This window comes from Geotrypetes seraphini, chromosome 3 (assembly GCF_902459505.1).
Source record: "Geotrypetes seraphini chromosome 3, aGeoSer1.1, whole genome shotgun sequence".
In the NCBI taxonomy this organism is placed as follows: Eukaryota; Metazoa; Chordata; class Amphibia; order Gymnophiona; family Dermophiidae; genus Geotrypetes; species Geotrypetes seraphini.
This window is the reverse complement of record NC_047086.1, coordinates 121,762,332-121,787,387: the sequence shown is the minus strand read 5'-3', so window position 1 is coordinate 121,787,387 and position 25,056 is coordinate 121,762,332. Positions and strand designations below refer to the sequence as shown.

At 43.6% G+C, this 25,056-nt stretch overlaps 1 protein-coding gene across 1 annotated transcript in view; it reads left to right on the top strand.

Moving 5' to 3' along the window:
- XKR5 (XK related 5) overlaps positions 1–23,569 on the top strand; it is a 28,195-nt gene extending 4,626 nt beyond the window's left edge. Inside the window, exons 3-7 of the mRNA XM_033937570.1 lie at positions 7,967–8,145; positions 11,186–11,395; positions 13,172–13,341; positions 18,380–18,491; positions 21,659–23,569. Coding sequence (XP_033793461.1) covers positions 7,967–8,145; positions 11,186–11,395; positions 13,172–13,341; positions 18,380–18,491; positions 21,659–22,881 — 1,894 coding nt within the window. The 3' untranslated portion in view covers positions 22,882–23,569. The remainder of the gene's footprint in view (positions 1–7,966; positions 8,146–11,185; positions 11,396–13,171; positions 13,342–18,379; positions 18,492–21,658) is intronic.
- The last annotated feature ends 1,487 nt before the right edge of the window (positions 23,570–25,056 follow it).

Below are 25,056 nucleotides of genomic sequence, written 5' to 3'. Positions count from 1 at the left end.
AAAGACTTTAGCTTTTTCTGAAATACTGCCTGCATATGGAAAAGGAGAGCAAAGAGTGAAAAACACAGAGGACTTTAATAGATGGCTCAGAGCCTGGTGTCATCAAGAAGGCTTCAGGTACATAGGAGGATGGGGAAATACATGGAAGGACAAGAAGCTATATTGCACTGATGGGCTACATATTACTACAGCAGGAAAAAGAAACCTTGCAGAGAAATTTAGACAATATTTTTCCAGGCATTTAAACTAGAAGGTGGGGGTGGTGTATGTACGAAGGACAATTATAAAGGCCACCCCCGGCAAAAGAAAAGATGTGATAGTAGTAAAGGCTGCAACATAAGCAATATCAGCAACTCATTTCTTAGTATTGCAACGGAAAGTGAAACGACACAAAAATCCATACGAAGAAGGAGATTATCGCTGAAAAATAGCTGGAAAGCGATGACCACAAATGCTCGCAGTCTAAGCAACAAAGTTCATGATCTGCAAGCCCTGATATTAGAGGCAGATCTAGATATTGTTGCTATCACAGAGACATGGTTCAGTGAATCACATGGATGGGATGCAAACATACCGGGATATAATCTTTTTAGGAAGGACAGAGATGGTCATAAAGGTGGAGGAGTAGCTCTCTATGTAAAGATCAATATCCAAGCGACCGAAATGCAAGGGACCTGGGGAGAGGAAGAAGCGATATGGATTGCTCTGAAAAGAGAAGATGGAACTTCTATCTACGTGGGTGTAGTCTACAGACCTCCGACTCAATCACAGCAAATTGATAAGGATCTGATTGTGGATATCCAAAAGGAAAGAGGAGGTTCTGCTGTTGGGAGATTTCAACCTGCCGGATGCGGACTGGAATGTTCCGTCTGCGGAATCGGAAAGAAGTAGGGAGATTGTGGATGCCTTTCAAGAGGCTCTGCTCAGACAAATGGTGACGGAACCCACAAGGGAAAAAGCGATATTGGATCTGGTCCTCACAAATGGAGAGAGTATCTCTAATGTTCGAGTGGGTGCTCACCTGGGTAGTAGCGATCATCAAACGGTTTGGTTTGATATAACGGCTAAAGTGGAGAGCGGCCGCACGATACTTAAAGTCCTAGATTTCAAACGTACGGACTTTAATGCAATGGGAAAGTACCTGAAGAAAGAGCTGTTAGGATGGGAGGACATAAGAGAAGTGGAAAGACAGTGGTCTAAGCTGAAAGGAGCGATAAAAATGGCTACGGACCTTTATGTGAAGAAAATCAATAAAAACAAAAGAAAAAGGAAGCCGATATGGTTCTCCAACCTAGTGGCTGAGAAAATAAAGGCAAAAGAGTTGGCGTTCATGAAATATAAAAAAACCCAAGAAGAGGAGAGCAGAAAGGACTACAGGGTGAAACTGAAAGAAGCCAAGAGAGAGATACGTTTGGCGAAGGCACAGGCGGAAGAACAAATGGCTAAAAATGTAAAAAAGGGAGATAAAAATTTTTTCAGATATATTAGTGAAAGGAGGAAGATAAAAAATGGAATTGCTAGGCTAAAAGATGCTGGGAACAAATATGTGGAGAGTGATGAGGAGAAAGCAAATGTGCTAAACAAATACTTCTGTTCTGTGTTCACAGAAGAAAATCCTGGAGAAGGACCGAGATTGTCCGGCAAAGTTACACGAGAAAATGGAGTAGATTCTGCGCCGTTCACGGAGGAGGGTGTTTATGAGCAACTTGAAAAACTGAAGGTGGACAAAGCGATGGGACCAGACGGGATCCATCCCAGGATACTAAGGGAACTCAGAGAGGTTCTGGCGAGTCCTATTAAAGACTTGTTCAACAAATCTCTGGAGACGGGAGTGATTCCTGGGGATTGGAGGAGAGCGGATGTGGTCCCTATTCATAAAAGTGGTCACAGGGATGAAGCAGGAAACTACAGGCCGGTGAGCCTCACTTCAGTTGTTGGAAAAATAATGGAAGTGTTGCTGAAAGAAAGGATAGTGTATTTCCTTGAATCTAATGGGTTACAGGATCCGAGGCAACATGGCTTTACAAAAGGTAAATCGTGCCAAACGAACCTGATTGAATTTTTTGATTGGGTGACCAGAGAGCTGGATCGAGGACATATGCTAGATGTAATTTATTTGGATTTCAGCAAAGCCTTTGATACAGTTCCTCATAGGAGGCTGTTGAACAAACTTGAAGGGCTAAAGTTAGGACCCAAAGTGGTGAACTGGGTCAGAAACTGGCTGTCGGACAGACGCCAGAGGGTGGTGGTTAATGGAAGTCGCTCGAAGGAAGGAAAGGTGACTAGTGGAGTCCCTCAGGGTTCGGTGCTGGGGCCAATCCTGTTCAATATGTATGTAAGTGACATTGCTGAAGGGTTAGAAGGAAAAGTGTGCCTTTTTGCAGATGATACCAAGATTTGTAACAGAGTAGACACCGAAGAGGGAGTGGAAAATATGAAAAAGGATCTGCAAAAGTTAGAGGAATGGTCTAATGCCTGGCAACTAAAATTCAATGCAAAGAAATGCAGAGTAATGCATTTGGGGATTAATAATAGGAAGGAACCGTATATGCTGGGAGGAGAGAAGCTGATATGCACGGACGGGGAGAGGGACCTCGGGGTGATAGTGTCCGAAGATCTAAAGGCGAAAAAACAGTGTGACAAGGCAGTGGCTGCTGCCAGAAGGATTCTGGGCTGTATAAAGAGAGGCGTAGTCAGTAGAAGAAAGAAGGTGTTGATGCCCCTGTACAGGTCATTGGTGAGGCCCCACTTGGAGTATTGTGTTCAGTTTTGGAGACCGTATCTGGCGAAAGACGTAAGAAGACTTGAGGCGGTCCAGAGGAGGGCGACGAAAATGATAGGAGGCTTGCACCAGAAGACATATGAGGAGAGACTGGAAGCCCTGAATATGTATACCCTAGAGGAAAGGAGAGACAGGGGAGATATGATTCAGACGTTCAAATACTTAAAGGGTATTAACGTAGAACAAAATCTTTTCCAGAGAAAGGAAAATGGTAAAACCAGAGGACATAATTTGAGGTTGAGGGGTGGTAGATTCAGGGGCAATGTTAGGAAATTCTACTTTACGGAGAGGGTGGTGGATGCCTGGAATGCGCTCCCGGGAGAGGTGGTGGAGAGTAAAACTGTGACTGAGTTCAAAGAAGCGTGGGATGAACACAGAAGATTTAGAATCAGAAAATAATATTAAAGATTGAACTAGGCCAGTTACTGGGCAGACTTGTACGGTCTGTGTCTGTGTATGGCCGTTTGGAGGAGGATGGGCAGGGGAGGGCTTCAATGGCTGGGAGGGTGTAGATGGGCTGGAGTAAGTCTTAACAGAGATTTCGGCAGTTGGAACCCAAGCACAGTACCGGGTAAAGCTTTGGATTCTCGCCCAGAAATAGCTAAGAAGAAAAAAAAAAAAAAATTTTTTAAATTGAATCAGGTTGGGCAGACTGGATGGACCATTCGGGTCTTTATCTGCCGTCATCTACTATGTTACTATGTTACTATGTATATGCAAATAAGAATGCAAATCAGTTCTTTCAGTCTCTTGTGAAGGCTTCTTCAACCTAAAACTTATTAATAGGACTACCATGAAACAGGAATAGAAGACTTCAAACGTTGTCCCCTGAGGAAGGCAAGTTTGTTTGCCGAAACCCGGATCCTGGGATTCCATTCATCTGGGACCTTATATGGTCTTTTTAAAGACTTAGGACTTTTAGATTTCTTATATGGTTTTTTGAATAAATGTGACCAATGGTTGGTATAGACATCTCTCTTGTCTCTTTGTTGTGCTTTTCGTTGCAGCAGTCACCACCCTGATTTGGTTTATCCACATGGAGTTCGTTCCAATTGCAGACCCTTCAGTCCTTTTCAAAAATAATGTCTGAAATGCGTCATACTTATGAGGCATCTACTGCTCTGTAAACCCCTTTCTAACTTTTCTGAATTACAATTACTTCCAAAGATCCTACTATTACTAAATAATAGCCTATCATCTGGACAGATACCAGCTCCCTGTAAATGTGCAATACTTCACACTAAACTAAAGAAAAACCCTTATTCGACCCTCAAATCCTGGGTCATTACAGACCAGTAGAAAAAATACTGGAGAAATAGTTTATACCCAGTTGACCTCTTTCTCTGAAAAATCTCTTGTCCTTCTCCCTAGACAGTTGGGTTTCAAAGCTCATTTTAGTATTGAAACAATTCTTGCAACACTACTCAGTGAAATCTACTCTCATTTAGACAACCATAGTATTATTCTTGCCATTTCATCCAATTTCTCCGCAGCCTGTAGCTTAATCAACCATTCTTTGCTACTAACGCATCTCATCACTTTGCCTGACTGGCTCTGTTCTTGCCTGGTTCTCTTCTTTCTTCTCCGATCGTTCTATAATGTAATCGCTACTTCATCTACTGCCTCCCCTTGCCTTCTGACTTGCGGGATTCCACAGGGATCAGTTCTATCACCTCTTCTTTTTAATCCATTTATTATTATCCTTGCCACCTTTATTCAAACTACTGCTATCAGTTCACTTCTACGCAGAAGATATTCTGCTACTCTTCCCTACGAACCCTTTTAACCCTAAGATTGGTCTCCTCCAAGATTGCCTTTGCTTAGTTTCTGATTGGCTCTATGAATACAAATTAGTTTTGAATAAGCATAAAACAGTAGCCTGCTGATTCACTGGAGGTCTCCCCACCCTTACCATAACACTAAATCTTCTAGGGAATTCAATTACACCTGTACACTCCTGCTATTTAGGAATAGTCCTTGACTCCCAACTCATCTTTATGCTGCAGATATCCAGCCTATGTAAGACCAATTTCCTTGTTCTTAAACAATTACAATCATTTAGTCAATATTTTGATTATGACACTTTTCACTCACTTAGTCTCTCTCTATTGGTTACTAGATTAGATTACTGTAATATAGTATATTTAGGCTACTCATGTGCAATGCTCCCTCTAAGGATTGGCTGGGTGCAGGCATATTTTTTCTTATGTGAGCGACAAGTTCAAAATCTTTTTTTTTTCCTGTGAACAATTTTCCAGATTTGCAGATATTTTTGTGAGCAATCATGTATAATATGTGAATGACGCTCATAGAATTTATGAGCGATTGCTCATGTGCGCAGCTTAGAGCAGTGGTCTCAAACTCGAACCCTTAGTGGGGCCACATTTTGGATTTGTAGTACTTGGAGGGCCGCAGAAAAAAATAGTTAATGTCTTATTAAAGAAATGACAACTTTGCATGAGGTAAAACTCTTTATAGTTTATAAATCTTTCCTTTAACAGTTAAGGAAAGATTTCTAAACTATAAAGAGTTTTACTTTGTGCAAAATTGTCATTAACTATTTTTTCTGCGGCCCTCCAAGTACCCTATTTTTTCTGCAGCCCTCACATTTAAAGTTTAATATCTTTCCTTTCTCAAAACTGACACATTTCAATCACTATATTGAAAATAAAATCATTTTCCCTACCTTTGTTGTCTGGTGACTTTATTTTTCTGTGCATTTAACTATGTTTCCAGGGTCTTCTTGTCCTTTGACTGGTTTTCTCTCCATCTTCACTTTCCGCCTTGCATCCATCTTTGGCACTAACTGCTCTCTTTTCAAAATCTACGTTTCCATGTCTTACCTTCCCTTCTTTCTCTCTCTTCTTCTGTCCCTATTTCCATGATCTGACATCTCTTTCTTTCCTTTCTCTCCCTCCTTCCTTTCTTTCTTTCCCCTGGTCTGGCATCTGTCTCCTTCCCTCCCCCAACTTTTTATTTCTTTCATCCTGCCCCCTTCTTTCTGTCTTTCTCTCTCCATGCCCCTTTCTGTCTGTGTCCCGTCTCCCTTCTTTCTTTCTGTCTCCCTGTCCCCCCTTTCTTTCTTTACTTCTCCCTGCTCTCCCCTAAGCCACTACCATCGGGGAACAGGCCGCCACCACCGCAATCGGGGAACAGGCCGCGCCGAGGTCTTAACTCTCCCTGCTTATCTTCCCCAGCGCGGGGCCGACCAATTCTCGCCACCCGACATCAATTCTAACGTCAGGGAGGGACTTCCGGGCCAGCCAGGCAGCGATTGGCTGGCCCGGAACTTCCTCCCCGACGTTAGAATTGACGTTGAGTGGCGAGAATTGGTCAGCTCCGAGCTGGGGAAGATAAACAGGGAGAGTTAAGACCTCGGTGCGGCCTGTTCCCCAATTGCAGCGGTGGCGGCCTGATCCCCGATGGTAGTGGCTTGGGGGAGGGCAGGGAGAAGTAAGACCTCAGGCGCTGGCCTGTTCCCCGATTGCGATGGCTTGGGGGAGGGCAGTTGGAAGGGAAGTAGATTGGAAACCCCTGCTTTAGTCGAAGACAGATTGCAGGCCGCAAAATAGTCCCGGGGGGGCCGCATGCAGCCCACAGCCGCGTGTTTGAGACCACTGGCTTAGAGGGAACATAGCTCATGTGCCAACCTAAAAATATTTCAGTCTATCCAGAATACAGCTTTTAGGTTATTATGTCATGCCCGGAGTTTTGATCATGTTTCCTTACTATTTCAAAGCCATCATTAGCTTCCTATTGCACAGCATGTAATATTTAAGCTTCTCTCACTTACATTCAGTGCCCATAGGATAGATAGGCCTTCCCCACTATCTGGCAGCCCTTACCATACCATACTATCCTGCCTAGTTTCTCCGTTCTGTAAATGATCATCGCATGGTTCTCAAACCCAAATCAGCACAGCTTCAGTTTGCTAAGCATCGTGCTTTCTACTTTGCCACTCCTTTTTCTTGAACACCCTCCTTCTCCATATGTATGCTAGGTGCCGTTTATAGAATTGTTTAACTACTGTTTAACTAATTTAACTACTGTGTTTAATTCTCTTATAGCTACAGGGTCCATACCCCCATCTTTATGTAGAGCTCTCGCAGTGATCTTGTTAAAGCTGGTTAAAAATCCTCAATTGGCAGACTTGTATAGACCCGTCAATCCTTCTCCATAACTGTTACAAAGCCAGCAATATGATATGTAACTTGTTCCTTTGCAATACTTCAGTCATTGCTAGATAGCCAGCAATACAAGTACTGTATAAAGTCCTGCTTAGACTTCATGGCCATGGCAAAGAACAAAAAAACAGATTGTTTCTTCAGTTGAAGATCCTAGCCCGGAAGTTAGGGTCTCAACACTCTAGTGCAGCCGTGGCCTCAGGAGCTTCTCCTCTTTGTCTTTCCTCCCTGGCCCATGATAGGCCGAGTCATTCAGCGGATCGTGGTTTAGTCAGACTGCATCATTCTAGTGGCTCCAGATTGGCCTCGCAGACTGTGGTATGCAGATCTGATGCATCTTTGTAAGGGTTGCAGCCTGTGGCTGAGCGCCCATCCAGACCTGCTTATGAAGGGTCTGGTCTTCATGGAGGACCCAAGTTTATTTGCTCTTATGCATGGCTCTTGAGCGTGCAGCATTGGACACAAAGGTTATTCTGCTGTGTTGTGCTTAAGTCTAAGAAGTCGTCCACAGTTTCAGCTTATGCTAAGGTTGAAGGACTCTCAAGACCACAGAATAGATTTGTGCTCAAATGGTTTTTCGATTCCACAGCCTATGGTTTGAAAGCGAGCGCGGTGGCATCTTTTGTTACCAGAGCCTATCACAATCCTAACTCTATTGTGGATAAAGTTCTTCCATTTTTGATCACTGAAGTGGATTATGTGGCTGATGCCCTATATGACCATTTCAAGGTTGTGAGCAAGCTGTTGGCTTGCTCAAAGTAGGTGATGATTAAGAATAACAAGAAATGGAGAATTAAGCAGGTACATGACATCAGTTTCCAGACCACAATTTTCCAGATTTTGGGGCAGTAAGTTGAAAAGCGGGTATGTTGGCTGATAGAGGAAACATTTTGCACTATCATATTCAATGTGTTAGATAGAAGTCTGCATGGTATCAGAAGTTTGTATGGTTACCCCACTACTGCCATATTGCACTGAAGAAGTCTCTTTCTTTGTCCAGGCACTGGGATATACTGTGTGGAGCTAGAGGAAAAGGACCTCCCACCAATGGAGATCTGGTCTTGAAGCAGGGAGACCTGGCAGTGCTGCGACTCCTGGAAGCTCTTCTTCAAGCACTGCCCCACCTGTTGCTGCAGACATACATTTACCTTGCAGCAGAGCAGTCAGATGCTTTTCCAGGTAAATAAACATTCTTTAGCATCTCTCCAGACCGGTACAGTTCACTGATAAGTAATAGCTCACCTTGACCAGCAGGTGGAGACAGAGACAAAACTTTGGCTGTAATACTAATAGCTGTGCTTCCCTCTAGTATCCAGCATGTGTGGTAAGCTGTGCCAGTCTTCCCTGGGTTAGTGTAGGCCTGTTGGAAGTTATTTAATGGCCTTCTTGTCCCTGTTTGGTGCTGGATTGAGCTTGGGGGGGACCCTTTCAGGGTTCCATCCGACCTCGGGGGTGTCAGACTCGACAGATCATGAGTTGAGTCCTTCCCCCCCATTTCCTCCACCTCCCCCCAATTTTCTAGCGGTGCCTCAGCTATAAGCCTTGCCACTGATACCGGCAAGGCATATGGGAAAAAGTGCCGGTTAACAATAAAAAGCAATAACAATGAACTGAATTTATTTCTGTTAGAACAAACTCCACTGGCTCTCTAAGCCAGTGTTCTTCAACCGCTGGTCCGTGGACCGGTGCCAGTCCACAGAAATTTCCTGCCAGTCCACAGGGCCGGCACGTGCATTGGGCCCCAGACAGTGCTCTTCAGCCACTGGTCCACGGTGCGATTGATACAGCGTTGTCTTCGGGCCGGCTCCCGTTTCCTCAGTGCTGCAGTGCACAAAGCCATGGACAGTGGCTCCTCGCGCATCTCACACCTCATCTGGAAGCCTTCCCTCTGACGTTGTGACGTCAGAGAGAAGGCTTCCAGTTCAGGCACAGGATGCGCATAGGATCCTCTGCCCACGGCTTTGTGTACTGTAGCATTGAAGAAAAAGGAGCCGGCCCGAAGACAATGCTGTATCAATCACACCATGGACCAGTGTCTGAAGAGCACTGTCTGGGGCCCAATGCACGTGCCGGCCCTGTGGACCGGCAGGAAATTTCTGTGGACTGGCACCGGTCCAAGGACCAGCGGTTGAAGAACACTGGCTTAGAGAGCCAGTGGAGTTTGTTCTAACAGAAATAAATTCAATTCATTGTTATTGCTTTTTATTGCTAACCAGCACTTTTTCCCTTAGCTAGGTCGCATATTGCACAATGAGCACTTTTAAAGAGAAAAATTGCTCATTGTGCTCTAGACGCGAGGTTGATGTGGCTGGCCTATGCTTATGGTGTACAGGTCCACCACAAAGGGGAATCCTCATTGGCTTCAGGTGCCGGCATCCAGGGATTCCCTTTGCGAGTGCCTCGCACACCAGCAGCTGACAGCGGGTAAGCCTCCAGCCACCAACGGTCAGGGAAATAAGGTTTCCCTTACCTCCGATGCTGCTGGGGACTCCCTTACTGCTGCTGCCTGCTTTAGTGGCTGGGACGGTTCAAGCTTCTCAGCCACTACAGGCCTCGGGGGCATGTTTTTTTGGTGGGCTTTTCCCCGTCCCTGTAGGAACTCAGTTTCTCCATCCCGTCCCCACAAGTTTTGTCACTGTCCCTGTCCCATTCCTGTAAGCTCTGCCTTAACCGCACAAGCCTCAAACACTTATGATTTTAAAGTGTTTGAGGCTTGTGCAGATGAGGACAGAGTTTGTAGGAATGGGACAGGAAAGGAACTTTGTGAGATAGGATGGGAAAATTAGTTCCCACGGAGACAGGGAAAAATTTGTCCCTGTGTCATTCTCTACCCTGGAAGCCTCACTAGTCCATATTTATCCTGTGCCTGTGCGTTGGTGGCTCCAGCTGGAATCGTCATCCAAAGTAGACTGCTACTGTAGCCACAATTGTTTTATTTTAGTGGTTAGCATCACTATTTGCTTTTTTTTGTCCCTCTTAGATACCAAACAAAAAGCTGTACAAACACATGCATATATAGTTTCAATGCTGGGACAAAGTATAGTCTCAGTACTATAGGACCATCCTAGCCAAAAAAAACCCTGAGCTGTGTTCCTTCTGCCTTGCACATCATGAGGGATATGAGGTCAAGATTCAGATTATGGAATGTTACCTGATGGTCACTCCTGGTGTGAATATGTGGTAGCAGATTTCAGACTTGGGGGCTAGATGCACTAAAGTCTCCGAACGTCTAATGATCATCGCTAAACCGATTTAACTGTGTGTTACCTACTGTTCAGCCCTGAAATTAAGAGTATATATAACATTTATAGCATAAAAACCATTTTTAAAATGCAGTAGAGACATATAAGTGTGTTATATGTGCGTTGTGAGCACATGTGTTATTCGTGCCCATTAACAGCATAAACTGTAAAATATAAGAGACGGCAGCAAAAATATGGGTACCAACAAAAGAAGGCCAGAACTTTATACAGTACCACCCTCATTTATGCCCCGCATTTGCATAATCTGCTGCTACCTCTCTGCCCCCTCTGTACGGCCTCAATGACGTCACAGTGTTGCATTGGCTGCTACTTGCTGTATGGCAACCAGAAAACACAAAACAATCAATGTAAAACTGTTCTGTAAACGCCACCCGACTGTTCGCTTTTCCTTTCCAAAAGCTCCTTCTAACAGCTCCAAAAGAAGGAAAGAAGAAAAATCTCTACTTTGCCGTTATAAAGCGCTTTGCACCAAAAATGTTTTGCAGCTAATGCCTTTGATGTGCGGCAATGACATACGCATATCATGCACTATATTAATCTATGCCTATGGTGCATGTGTACAATGTCGCTGTATCAACTGGACTATTCTGCGCATGTGTGAGAGGCGCTCTCACAGTGATTGATCGGACGAGATCAGACAGGGATTGCAGCGAACCTCTGCGCAAATCATTTGCATTCAAACTTGTTTGAGCATCAATTTCTGTTTTGGAATTGGCCAAATAATCAACCCACAGCAACCCACACGGTTTTACCGCCCTTGTTTAGTGCATCTAGCCCTTGGTTTGGCTGATACCCTCTAGCAATGAGCAGAGAGAGGACTGTGGATATCATTTTACAGAGTGATTATTGACTAGAGAGGCACCTGAAAATGATTTGCCTGTTTCTCTGAAACAACCTTCATCTTCTTTTGATTGGCATCTTTTTACAGGGATATCTTCATGCTTTCTATTTTACAGCTGTGAGTGCTGGGCTGTCACTGCTGTCTCTTTCTTGGTCTCTGGTGTCATACAATCGTTTCACATGTCTCATGAAACCAGGTCACCTGCACATGCCCTTGGCTGCCCTGCTCTGCCAGCTCCTATGGCGGTTGGGGATGCTTGGGGCCAGGATTGTGGCTTTGATTGTCTTCACCAGAGTTCATCATTTCTGGATATTTGCTGTCGGAGGTAGGGTCTGAGTTTCCTTAATTATTATGTAATTTCTTCCTTTCCTCTGTTAGCAGAACATTTTCTTTTTTTTTTTTCCCCCAAAACATCTCACTGAAAAATGCTGTGGAAGACTGCTGGTGTCATTTAATCTGTTAGTAGGCACCCTTCTTGCAAAATGCACAAGTTACGCATAAGATGCACCATTGCTCAGTTTATTTCCAAAATGATGAAGATATAGCCACATGCATTTGCTCTTAACAAAAAAGCAGGGATTCAGTGTAACTGAGAACAGCAATGACAGTGATATAGCTAAGAATCTTAGACTTCTATAAAAACCTACCAGTTTGTTGCCTGCTGCCTTCCTCTCTTTAATAATAATAATAATTTATTTTTTGTATACCGCCAAACCAGTAAAAGATTCTAGGCGGTTCATAGCAAGATAAGGCTGAACATCCAGCCGATTTACAATACAAGAAAAGCTACAAGAAAGAAACACACACACAGATAGTTCTCTCTATCTGTACTGTTAAAATAGCAGCAGTGGAAAACTGAAGGCACCCCACCTCCTCCTTTCATAAATAGCAGATTGTATGAGCGAGGTAGCAGACAGTGTCATTGCAGGTGGTACCAGAGGTCAGGAAGGACTACAGCAGGACCAGGCAGTAGAAGCAGTGTACATTTTCTTCCTTATTTCTCGATGGCCAGCAAGAAACAGTATGGCAGCAGACGTCAGACATGTCCATGCCTGTACCTTTGTACTAAGCTAAATTTCTAAGTACAGTGCCTTGCAGAATTCTTCACACACTAGTACATTTTTCACATTCTGCTGTCTAAAATATATAATTCAAGATGCATTAAAGCAAAGAGTTTGTTTTACTGATCTTTACAACTCACTCTACACTTTCACCATGAAAGAACATAAGTAATGCATTTATGTGATGGGGTTTGACTGTGGTTGAGAAGTTGGCTTATAGTATGTCAAGGACTTTGTTTGTGCACTCTGAAGTTATTTCAAGTTATGTAGGAGTTGCCTTTATTATTATTATGTTTGTATAGTCAAATTTTTATGTATTTTTTTGTGAACCTCATAGGATATATGCGGTATATAAACTTTTTAAAATAAAATAAAAAATGTTCACATTCTTTGTCTCTGTTAAGGCACAAATAAGTAAAGTTGAACTCACGTGTGTCCAATCACAGTCAAGTTGATTTGAATACTCATTGATGGAGAATGTAATTTTAACATTCAAAACTCTGCCCTGATAAATCAGCTGTTGGCAGAATATCACTGGCTAACTAGCTCAAAGTGGCTTAACCGGGCAGGGGTCTCCCTGGGGCATGGCTAGAGGTAGGTGGTGGGTGGATCTTGGGTGTGTTTTACTTGTAGGTGCCTAAATGGGACTAAGGCCAAGAAAACCCTGGCATAAATAGGGGGCACCTAAGGTTTTGACACCTACTGGCGTTTAAGTCCAATTTAGGCACTGCTAGGCGTGATTCTATAAATGATGCCTAACTCATGATTGGCATGTGCTATGTGCCTGTTTTAGGTGCCATTTATAGAATCAGGGCCTTTTTGAATATGTTACCCTGTATATCACAGTGAATAGATTGGATTGTGTGATTTATAATCTTTATTTGAAAAATAACTTTTAAAAGTATAGCCGAATGAATACCTTGTAGCTAAGGTGACATACAATACATGTCTATATTGACCTGTTTATTTTACTGTTAAGTCACATAAACTACAGAGTGCTGTTGTTGCACAGCCTTTCACGTGCTCTCTTATTCTTGCAGGTATGCACTGGTTAGTGATGTCTTTTTGGCTTGTAGCTCAGCAGACTGACATTATATCACAACCTTTTCACTGGAAGCTTTTTAACATTATCCTTGGAGCAATTTATGTTTTCTGCTACATTAATTTCAAGACCAGCCCTTCCAGGTATAGGGTCACCATTTTCTATATGGTAAGTGTTCTTTCCAAAGTATAGAAGCAAAACAAGAGAGAGCCCCTATTCCACTGCAACCATAGCAAATGCTCCTCTATTAACCTGAGCAGCCTCCTGGGATTCTATAAATGGTGCAAAAAGATTGGCAGTGGAAAAGATTGCCAGGCACTGTTCTATAAGTATAAAGAACGTGTGCCCTTTGTTGAATAGTGCTTAAGTGTGGATCGCGCACCTAACTTTGGGAGCCAAACTCCTGAAAACTGGTATAAATACAGCTGGCCAAGTTGGGTATAAGAACATAAGAATTGCCGCTGCTGGGTCAGACCAGTGGTCCATCGTGCCCAGCAGTCCGCTCATGTGGCAGCCCCCAGGTCAAAGACCGGTGCTCTAAATGAGTCCATCCTCACCTGCGTACGTTCCAGTTTAGCAGGAACTTGTTCAATTTTGTCTTGAATCCCTGGAGGGTGTTTTCCCCTATACTAAGCTATTATTTTATATGAACATGGTTATTTTTTTGGGAACATCTTTGACATGCCTCTCCCATAACTGCACCCCCTTTTTAGTTAGGCACCCTGCATTATTATATAGTGCACAACCAGATGCACACGCACATTCTAATTGTAGCCAATTATCAATAATTGGTTGTTGCCACCCAATAGTGGCACACACATCTTGGCAGAGCACTCAAATTTTGGTGCCCAACTTCAGGCGCCATATATATAATCCAGGTGTTTATGCCTTAACAAATGTGGTTCCTCTTTAATCCAATCTTTAATTAAGCTGCAAAGAGGGAAATTTAAAATCAACACTAGGAAATACTTTTTATGAATAATTTAATTTATTAATTACCGCTGTCACTTGCATACAGATCAGAACAAAATCAATAAGGTTTAAATTGGATAGCATTACAAACATACAGAAAGTACAAATAGAAAAAAAATAATAATAATTCAGCACATCACCCCATATGAGGAGCTTGTGCCTTGCATTCAGAAAGCCTTCACCAATTCTTTTTCAGGTGCAGACCAATTCTAACACAAAAGCCATTTAAGTGCCTGAAGTTATAACACCATTTCCAGTGTAATAGGGGAGACATTCTAAACAAGTGGGTTGTGTCCCAATGGCCACGTGTCATATGCATAAGGAATCCAATCTGGATTTTTTCTGTAACTCTGCTCTACTTCAGTGTGCTCTCTAGCTCTACCTACGGTTTCCCCTTCTACACGAATGCCAGCTGGAGTGTGTTTGTTCTGCTCTCCCCTTTTTATTTTATTTGGTGTTTTTTTGTCCCCTTTTTCAGGATTTCTTGTGCTTAGAGCGATTCTTAAGCTCTGCCTGCATGGAGAACTCACAGACTTCAGTCTGCAGCTGACAGACCAATTCTTGGTGGGTACCTGTCATCCAGTCTGCACCTCTACCCGTTGCTGAGCACATCCGTTGGTCTGCAGGGGTGGAGGTGTAGTCAGGCATAGAGTCTGACTGGCAGCCCGAAGATCAGTATCATGGAGGCATTCCAGGCATGAGGCAGTGGTTCTCTGATTCCAGCTACTATAAGAGAACTCTGGCAAGCTGCAACACATTTACAGCATAGGACACAGTGAGTAAAGGCTGTTTTGGGGGAGGGGGTGTCTGAATTTTGCAGTTTTGAAGGTTTCTGCATGACCCCCTATGCTCTCCCTCCTGAAAAATGTCCAAACAGTGGGTCTTGGACATTCTTCGGTCAGGCTTCAAATAGGACATGCCTGGGACCTGCCACAGCGCTCAAGGTGCAAGCCACTGTACAACGCTTGCTGGATATTCAAGCTATAGAGCCGGCTCAGGCGGCTACTCCATATACTTCATCATGCTTGAGAAAGGATCCAATGATTGTGGGCCTGTTCTGGATCTCCACCACATAAATGCGGCTCTCATGGTTCCATGCTTTCGCATGGAGACAATGCGATCTGTCATTGCAGCAGTGGACCCAAGAGAGTTCCTCGCCTCTCTGGATCTCTTGGAAGCTTACATGCTCATACTGATATTTCCAGCCACAACACGCATGCTTGTGGTTTCATGTTTAAAAACCTTAAATCCGTACTTTCAAATGCCACCCCGCCAAATCAATACCTTCTAAATAGCTCCCTGAACCAGGTTCATCTTCTTAAAGAAATGGGAAAAATAGCTCTCACCCCTATACCAAAAACAACCCAAGCTGATCTCTCAATTGCCTCAAACTACAGGCCTATCACTGGCATTCCGGTACTCACCAAAATCCTAGAAACCAAATGTAAGTAAACAGCTAGCCTCATACATTGAGCAACACTCCTGCCTTCACCCATCCCAGTACGGCTTCAGAAAACAACACAGCACTGAGCTCATCATCACCCTAATCTCCTTTCACTGTAAGTCGCCTAGAGCCCTCAGGTTTATGCGACACAAATGGAAGATTAGATTAAAAAACAAAAATATCTTGCCAGTTCTCGGCTCTCCGTACCTTCACTGAAGGGATGCTGGTCGTGGCAGCTTATTTACGGAACATGAGTCTGCCATTACACCCTTACTTGGATGACTGCCTGATAAGAGCTCACTCGTTGGCCGAGGCTCGCCATATAGTGGATCTGGTGATTCCCGTTCTGGAGGGCTTTGGTTGAATTGTGAGCTTCAGATGGAGAAATCTGACCTCTGGGCTGCATCTATCTTACAGAGGCAAGTTGACGGTAGCTGTGCTCTCACAGTTTCTTCCTTCTTGAAGGAGCCTGCTCCATCGGCATGGGGCTGCTTTCAGATCCTAAGGTTCCTGGCAGCTATGTTGGATATGGTTCCTTGGGCAAGAGCACACAGGTGCCCTGTCTAGCATGCTTTCCTCTCTCGTTACAGTCTAGTCTTCCTTGGACTCTGGAGGCTCAGGCCAGCATGGCTTGGTGGCTTCTCCCACAGTCGCTCTTCAGGGGCGTACCACTGGGTATTGACTCCTGGGTTATAGTGATGACAGATGCCAGCTTTTGGGGCAGGGAATCCACTGTACTTGTCATCCCAAAGGACTTTGCTTCAGTGGATTCTCCTGTATGTCTTTCCTCTCTGGCCCATGATAGGCCGAGTCATTCGGCAGATAGCGACCCTAACGGGCCATGCCATTCTGTGGCTCCAGACTGGCCTCATGGGTTGTGGTACACAGATCTGCATCTTCATAGAGGTTGCAGCCTTTAGTTCTGTGCCCCTCGACCTGCTTTCTCGGGATCTGGTCTCTATGGAGGACCTGGGTCACTTTGCTCTTATGGTATTTGAGTGTGCAGCTTTAGTGCACACAGGCTATTCAGAGGTAGTTATTGCCACGCTTCTCAAGTCTATGTAGTCAGCTACTGTATCTGCCTATGCTAAGGCATGACAGACTTTCCAGCATTGGTGTGGCCAGGAATGGATCGAGCCATATTCCACTCCAATTTTGGTGGTTCTCGCTTTTCTTCTGGCTATTCTAGATAAAGGTGTCCCTGTGGCATCCTTTCATGTCCAAATGACTGGGCTCTTGTTTCAGAGCCCAGGACCATCCTCAGTCTTGGGTGTCTCACCCTGCCATTGCCAGATTTCTGCATTAGACAGCTGATTAAACCACTTTTCCCTTTGTGGGACCTCAACAGGGTGGTATCTGGCTTTACCATAGCTCTCTTTGGATGCTTTCCTCTTAGCCTTGACTTTCCAGATTGGCTTTCTGGTTGCTGTTACATCAGCAAGCCATGTCTCAGAACTTCAAGCTCTTTCTTGAAGAGAGCTGTTCTACCGATTCTCGGTGTCTGGATTTTCCTTGCGCATGGTTCCTTCTTTCCTGCCGAAGTTGATTTCGGCTTTCCATGTGAATCCAGCAGTGAGTTTGCCTGGTTTTTCAGCCTACAGGTTCTAAGAAACAGGATTGCATTTTGAGGAAGCTAAATGTACATAGAGTGATCTTCGCTATCTTGAGGTCACTAACGAGTTCCATCACTCAGACCATCTGTTTGTGCTGATTCGTTCTGTCAAGCGGGGCGATCCTGCTTCCAAAGCCACGATATCCAGATGGATCCATAGGACCATTTCATCAGCCTATATTCTGACCAGGACTCAGTCTCCTATCTTGTATTCTTTTAGGACTATGGCTTCATTGTGGGCTGAAGTTAGTGTGGTCTCCCCTGAGGAAATCTGCACGGCAGCAAAGTGGTCCTCTTTGCACTCATTTGCCAAGTATTACAGAGTAGATGTGGCAGCGAGCCAGAACTCTGTCTTCGGGCGCAGTTAGCCTGCCCTGGCATTTAGGGACTGCTTTGGTATGTCTCATTGGTCTAGAACAGGGGTGGGCAACTCCAGTCCTCGAGGGCTGGAATCCAGTCAGGTTTTCAGGATTTCCCCAATGAATATGCATGATTTATTTGCATGCAGTGCTTTCAATGCATATTCATTGGAGAAATCCTGAAAACCCGACTGGATTCCGGCTCTCGAGAACCAGAGTTGCCCACCCTTGGTCTAGAATGTGTCCCCTGTTGCATTGGAAAAAGAGATTATGTACTTACCCTGGTAAGCTTTTTTCCAGTAGATAGGGGAGACATTCTAGATTCCCGCCCTATCCTTCCTGCGTCTTCCTACTGTCCACTTATGCTTCTCCAAGTTGATTCTTGAATGTTAGTCAGCCCTTGGGCTGGGAAGACTCTGTATATATGTCACTGTTTTATGCATGTGTCGTTTCTGAGCTCCTTTGATGTATTTGTTACCTGTTTCCAGTTATTGTTCTCATGTTTATTCTTGAGCAGAACAATTGTTTGTGGACTTCATTGCCATAGGTGTCTCTGCTTCACGTTTGTAAGATGGCTGTCGGTGCTTGGGTAGTAATTGTAGGTGGAGCTAGAGAGCACATTGAAGTAGAGCAGAGTCACAGAAAAAATCTGGATTGGATTCTTTCTGCATATGGCATGCGGCCATTGGGACACAACCCACTTGTCTAGAATGTCTCCCATATCTACTGGAAAAGAGCTTACAAGGGTAAGTACATATTCTCATTTTAGAATCGACCACCTTATAATTGTGTTTTTTTTGTCTGTCTTTTTACCTACAGGTAATGCTAATAGAAAATGTCTCTCTTTTGCTGTTGGCCACAGACTTTGAGCAGGGGATGCTGTGGAATGAAATGTGGGTGAACAGTATTGTCATGTCTGGATTCATTATTGGTGAGGATCATCACACTCATTCTTGCTATCTAATTACGACTGAATGATATAAAAGCAATATATAATATGAATTCCAGAAAGATTAGATAATCTCATATTTATATATTTATATATTTATTAGAAATGTCTATTCTGCTTAGAACCTAATCTTCAGTCCATCTTTGCACAATGGGGCACTCAGGTAGACTTATTTGCAGCTCCTCACAACCACAAACTGCCCCGCTTCTGCTCCAGGCTATACTCTCCTCACCACCTGGAAGCAGATGCATTTCTTCTGGGTTGGATGCAATTGTTCCTCTATGCATTCCCTCCCACTCCTCTCATCCTGAAAACTCTTTTCAAACTCAAGCAGGAGTCAGCCACCATGATAATCATAGCTCCTCGGTGGCCCAGATAACATTGGTTCTCCCTTCTATTTCAACTCAGCACCAGGGAACCTATACTTCTTCCAATATTTCCTAATCAAGGAGCTCTTCTTCATCCCAATCTGCAATCGTTACACCTGACAGCTTGGTATCTCTCGGGCTGACATCATTGCATCTCTCACAGCCTGTCTGCACTATTATTGACATTTCCAGGAAGCCTGCCACTCAACAGTGTTATCAACAAAAGTGGACTCGGTTTTCTTCCTAGTGTCTCCGTCATCATCTTCATGATCCAGCTGCCTTGTCATTGGAATTGGTGCTGGATTATCTCCAGAATCTGTCTGATTCTGGTCTTAAATCTACATCTATCAGAGTCCATCTCAGCATTATTACAGCTTTTCACATGCCAGTTGAGGGAAAGCCTCTCACTGCTCATCCATTGGTCTCCAGAATCATGAAATGGTTTTTCAATGTTAAACAACCTCTCAAGCCTCCACCTGGGACCTTAATGTAGTTTATTTCAGGTTGATGAAACCACCATTTGAACCAATGGCAACAGCTCATCTCAAATTTCTCACCTGGAAAGTAGTTTTTCCTCATCTCCCTCACTTCTGCCAGGAGGGTCAGTGAGCTACAAGTGTTGGTTGCAGATCCACCTTTCACAGTTTTTCACCATGATAAAGTGGTTCTACCAAAGGTAGTTACGGACTTTCATCTCAGTCCATTGTTCTTCCAGTTTTTTTCCCTAAACCTCATTCTCATCCAGGAGAAACGGCGCTGCACACTTTGGACTGTAAACGTGCATTGGCCTACTACATTGATCGGACAAAGCCTCATAGAACATCTCCCTAACTCTTCATCTCATTTGATCCTAACAAGTTAGGTCATCCTGTCACCAAACGGACCATATCCAACTGATTGACTGCCTGTATCTCATTCTGCTATACTCAGACCGGACTGCCTCTAGAGAGTCGTGTCACTGTTCACAAAGTCCGTGCTATGGCTGCTTCTGTGGCTTTCCTCAGATCTACTCCTATTAACGAAATCTGCAAAACTGCTACCTGGTCCTCAGTTCATACCATCACTTCACATTACTGTCTGGAAATTTTTTCCAGACAGGATGGTCACTTCAGCCAGTCAGTTTTGCAAAATTGGTTTTCTTAAAGGCCAACTCTCCCTCCATCCCTTTCTAGTTAGCTTGGAGGTTACTCATCAGTGAGAATATGCTGCCTGCTTGTCCTGGGATAAAGCACAGTTATTTACCATAACAGGTGTTATCCAGGGACAGCAGGCAGATATTCTCACAACCCACCCACCTCCCCAGGTTGTCTTCTTAGCTGGCTTATCTTAACTGAGGGGCTGTGCGCCTACATCAGGCGGGAAGACACACACGCTTGCGCGGTGCGGGCTAATCACAAACTTTCTAAACTTAAAGTTGTGATTCACTTTTCAAGAGTCCGTACCGGGGCTCCATCGGTGACGTCACCCATCAGTGAGAATATCTGCCTGCTGTCCCTGAATAAACCTGTTACGGTAAGTAACTATGCTTTCCGCCTGGGCAGTTCATGTCAGAGGGAAGCTTTGGGCTGAGCACCACATGCAGTTGCCGTTGCCAATCTTGCTGCCTATGCCAGTGGGGGCCCGATGTTGCTGTCTATGCCAGGGGAGCCTGATCTTGCTGTCTATGCCGGTGGGTGCCTGATCTTACTGTCTGTGCTGGTGGGGGCCCGATCTTGCTGTCTCTGCCAGAGGGGCCCGATCTTGCTGTCTTTGCCAGGGGGGCCCGATCTTGCTGAACTTGTAGGACCAAGGAATGGATTAATCCAGTTTTTATTATTTCAATGGGAAAAATTGTTTTGGAGCGCGAACGTTTTGGAACTTGAACAGGGTTCTGGAATGGATTAAGTTCGGATTCCAAGGTACCTCTGTATAGTACTGTCCTTGGGTTCCAACTACTGGAGTTGTTGTCGAAGCTCATTCCAGCCTATCCAAACGATTTGAGACTTTTGCAGGATTCAGACTTTGAAAGTCTGCCCAGCACTGTCCTCCTGTTCCAAATTACTGGGGCTCCCAAGCCCATCCTAAACCAAATTGCCATATACCATAAGTCTGTTCAGTACCAGCCTTAGTACTTCAATGTATACCAATCATATTCTAATTAGAGATCCTTTGTTCTCATCCCATGCTTTCTTGAGTTCTGTCACTATTTTCCTCTCCGCCACCTCCCTCAGGAGGGCATTACAGGCATCTACCACCCTCTCCGTGAAAAAGAAATGCCTAACATTACTCCTAAGTCTACCACCCCACAACCTCAATTTGTGAGGAAGAAAATTAATATAGGTGGGCCTGTTCTGCACACTACTTTTCTTCCTGAGATTCAGCTTTTTTGCCACAGAAATTGGATTATTAATGCTGATTTTGCCATCTGGGAGAAAACAAGTATTAGCAATGAGATGACAAAAATTCACATTTGGATTACTTCCATTCATTTGTGTACTTTGCTGCTGCTGCTGCTGCTTGAGTATATACACAAGCTGACAGTATTTTAGTTGATTCTGTTAAAATGCCATGGTTAGAAGTAATCTTAAAAAAGAAATGCAACTGTGAAAACCTACAAAATTATGATGATGGTTATGTTATTTATGAGTTTTGATGTACTTTGTTGTTTTTATGATTGTCTTTAATTTTGTGCTGTTAGTGAAATGACTGCCAGACTTCCATTGCTCCAGACAGCACAATAGTTTTAAACTTTTATGTATTGGAAAGGATGAAGAAAGATGACATTATTGTCTTATTTTGTAGGTGGTGCAGCCCTGATAATTTATTACAGCCTACTGCACCCTAAATCCAATGAAATTGCACATTGCTTCAGAAGAAAACAGCTTGGCCAAGTATGTAAGGAAGCCAGCCATGGATGTGATTTGCAATCTGTCAACCAAAGCGAACACAATGAAGCATCAGGTGTAGTGTGTGCAAAATCACATGGAGCTCATGCACCAGCATCAGGTGTAGACCCTGAGGGCCTTGTAACGTGGATAGATACCCATGACAACCATCACCACTGGCTGCTGTTAAAACTGGCCTTGAAAACTGGAAATGTGTCCAAGATAAATTCAGCCTTTGGAGACAGTGGTTTTGGAGACATTTTTCCTCATAGATGGCTAGAGTGTAAACCTGCCAATACTGGCCATGTATTAATAGAAAACTATTTGTCTTCCATTCAAAATTGCCATGTGGTGCCGAACTTTGATTCGGTGACAGAAAATTGCAAGGGAAAGAAGATAAAAGCTGTGGATATTTGTGAATCTTCAAGTTATGTCAGCCTAGAAAGTGGTAAATGTGAAGATATAAAGTGTTTCAACACACTGTCAGCCATAAGAGGGAAACATGATGCCACAGATATATGGACAAGCAAAGTTGATAATTATATGGTAAATGGAGTGAAAGATGGCACAACAGCTGTCTTCACTGAAGGAAAATTTGGTGCAGCAGACAGTTTGGCGATACAACCAAGAGGAGCTGAGAAATGTGGTAGTTCTACATTGTACTATAGCATCAATACAGAAGAGATGGTGTCTTCAAATGAAGATACTGGTGCAGTTCAGCAGGTGAATAAAGTTGTCTTAATACTGGAGGATGATAAACATTTGGCAAGGCATTCTAACATGCATGACATTAAGGATGAGATTGTCCAAGTAACATGTATGAGCCCAATAACAAATTCTGGTTCAAACAATAATTTCAGAAGAAGTATAGTTCTGGGCCTCGCTAGTCAGTATGAAGAGTCCACTTCGTCTACAGATACCTCAGAATTTATGGAGAACGAGGGAGTTTTTAGGATGCCATATAAGAATTTTATGACCACTGGGATGGCAGCAGCTATGGCAGGGAGAGATAGACTAGAGGAAGACCCATGCTTTACCTCAACACCAAAACCAGAGCCAATAAGCCAGGAGCTGGAATTACGAAAATCAAAAGCAAGGAAAAAGCTTTGTCAGCTAACAGACAGAAATGTAAGAGAATGAGTCTTAAGTAGAAATATATGGTGTCCAATAGCACTAAAAAAAGGACTTCCTTTAATCTGTAATGCTATTCCTTATGTAGTGAATGATCATATAAAATGGTTACTGTCCCTCTTCTGATGCCCTAATTTAAGCATATCCCAGGGCATTCAGACAGGTATTTTTGTGGAAACATTGAGGAAGCATCTTAATAGGAACGTCTTTTTGTCACAAGATACCATGTTGACATACATGAGTTGATCATGTCATCAGGAGCAATGTGCTGTCTTTCCTTCCACCCATATTTTAAAATGTTGATCTCGTTTTATGAATTTAGATCACGTTGATAAACCTGATAACCATGTTGATTTGTCAACCAAATGCAGTCCGATTTCTGGAGATCAGCAGTAAGAAAACAACTTAATATTTAACGGTGATAATGTTTTGCTAACCATGCCCTTCAATTACTGTCATGTCTTCAGAGGCATGGGTGCTATTTGAACGGGTCATTGATTTAAGTGTCATACAGAAAATGTGACATATTGAGATATCCACTTCCCTTTGTTGACTCAGCATTCAGTTGTACCTTCTCGTTGACCTTATAACATTCTGCTGCTGGCTTCAGCAGAAGCATAAAACTCTTTTTCCTGGGGGGTTTCCTTCTTTTTAATCATTTTTTTGGTTTTTCTAACAAAATTATTATGACTCCCAGTTCTACATGTTCTACTGTAGAAAGTCTGCATTATTTACATTTAGGGCTCCTTTTACTAAGCAGGTGAGGTAAATGCTCTGATACTCATTAAATTCCTATGAGCATCAGAACACTTACCTTGCCAGCCTGCAGTAAAATGCTTTTACACTGCTTAGTAAAACCCAGTGTTACTCATATTATACTCCATTCTTTTCTTTCTGATGCATTTGCTAAAGCCATCCTGAAATATACATTGCTGCTTTTTAAAAAAACTCTAAAAGGAGCTGTATATTCAGGTAGAAAACAGCAATACATAATAAGAAGAAAGATATGCCTTTCAAGAATAATTTTATTTTTGCAGAAAAGTTTACATTGTACAATGCACCACTAATGCATTGGTAATGATGAAACTTGTGTTATTTTCCATGGTATCCTATGGAAGTGTTTGGTTTTCCTCTTTGTTTTCTGAATCTTGTGCTTGGCCAGCCATTTTTTTTTAACGGGGTAGATATAGGACGTGTGTAACACACGCAAAATATCTGTGCCGTGGAAAAAAAATTAATTAAAAAAGACAGGCAGACCAGTTAAAAACGGCAGACCTGTCGGTAGCACAGTTACCGACAGGTCTATAGCAGTCAGGTTTTATGATAGTAAAACCCAAACCAAGCAATTGTTAGTGAATCAATCGCTTGGCTATTTTGCATGGGGTTTTACTCATTTGCATGGGTGGATCGGATCGGATAGGAGATTGAGCAGTGAGCAGTTTAGTGAATTGGGTTGGGGAACGATCGCAAAACCAGTAAAACTGGTTTTGCGATCATCGGGACAAGATGCTAGGAACGTTAAAGAAGGGAATCACGAACAGATTGGAGAAGATTATCAAGCTGCTGTACTGGCCATGGTGCACCCTCACCTGGAGTACTGCTTCCAGCACTGGTTGCCGTACATGAAGAAGGACACGGTACTACTCGAAAGAGTCCAGAGAAGAGCGACTAAGATGGTTAAGGGGCTGGAGGAGTTGCAATGAAAGATTAGAGAAACTGGGCCTTTTCTCCCTCGAACAGAGGAGATTGAGAGGGCACATGATCGAAATATTCAAGGTACTGAAGGGAATAGACTTAGTAGATAAGGACAGGTTGTTCACCCTCTCCAAGGTAGGGAGAACGAGAGGACACTCTCTAAAATTGAAAGGGAATAGATTCCGTACGAACATAAGGAAGTTCTTCTTCACCCAGAGAATGGTAGAAAACTGGAACGCTCTTCCGGAGACTGTCGTAGAGGAAAAACACTCTCCAGGGATTCAAGACAAAGTTAGATAAGTTTCTGCTAAACCAGAACATACACAGGTAGGGCTAGTCTCAGCTAGGGCGCTGGTCTTTGACTAAAGGGCCGCCGCGTGAGCAGACTGCTGGGTACAATGGACCCTGGTCTGACCCAACAGCGCCAATTCTTATGTTCTTGCCAAACGCCTTCCCAGAAAACTCTTTCTAGTGTAATAGGTGTGTCAT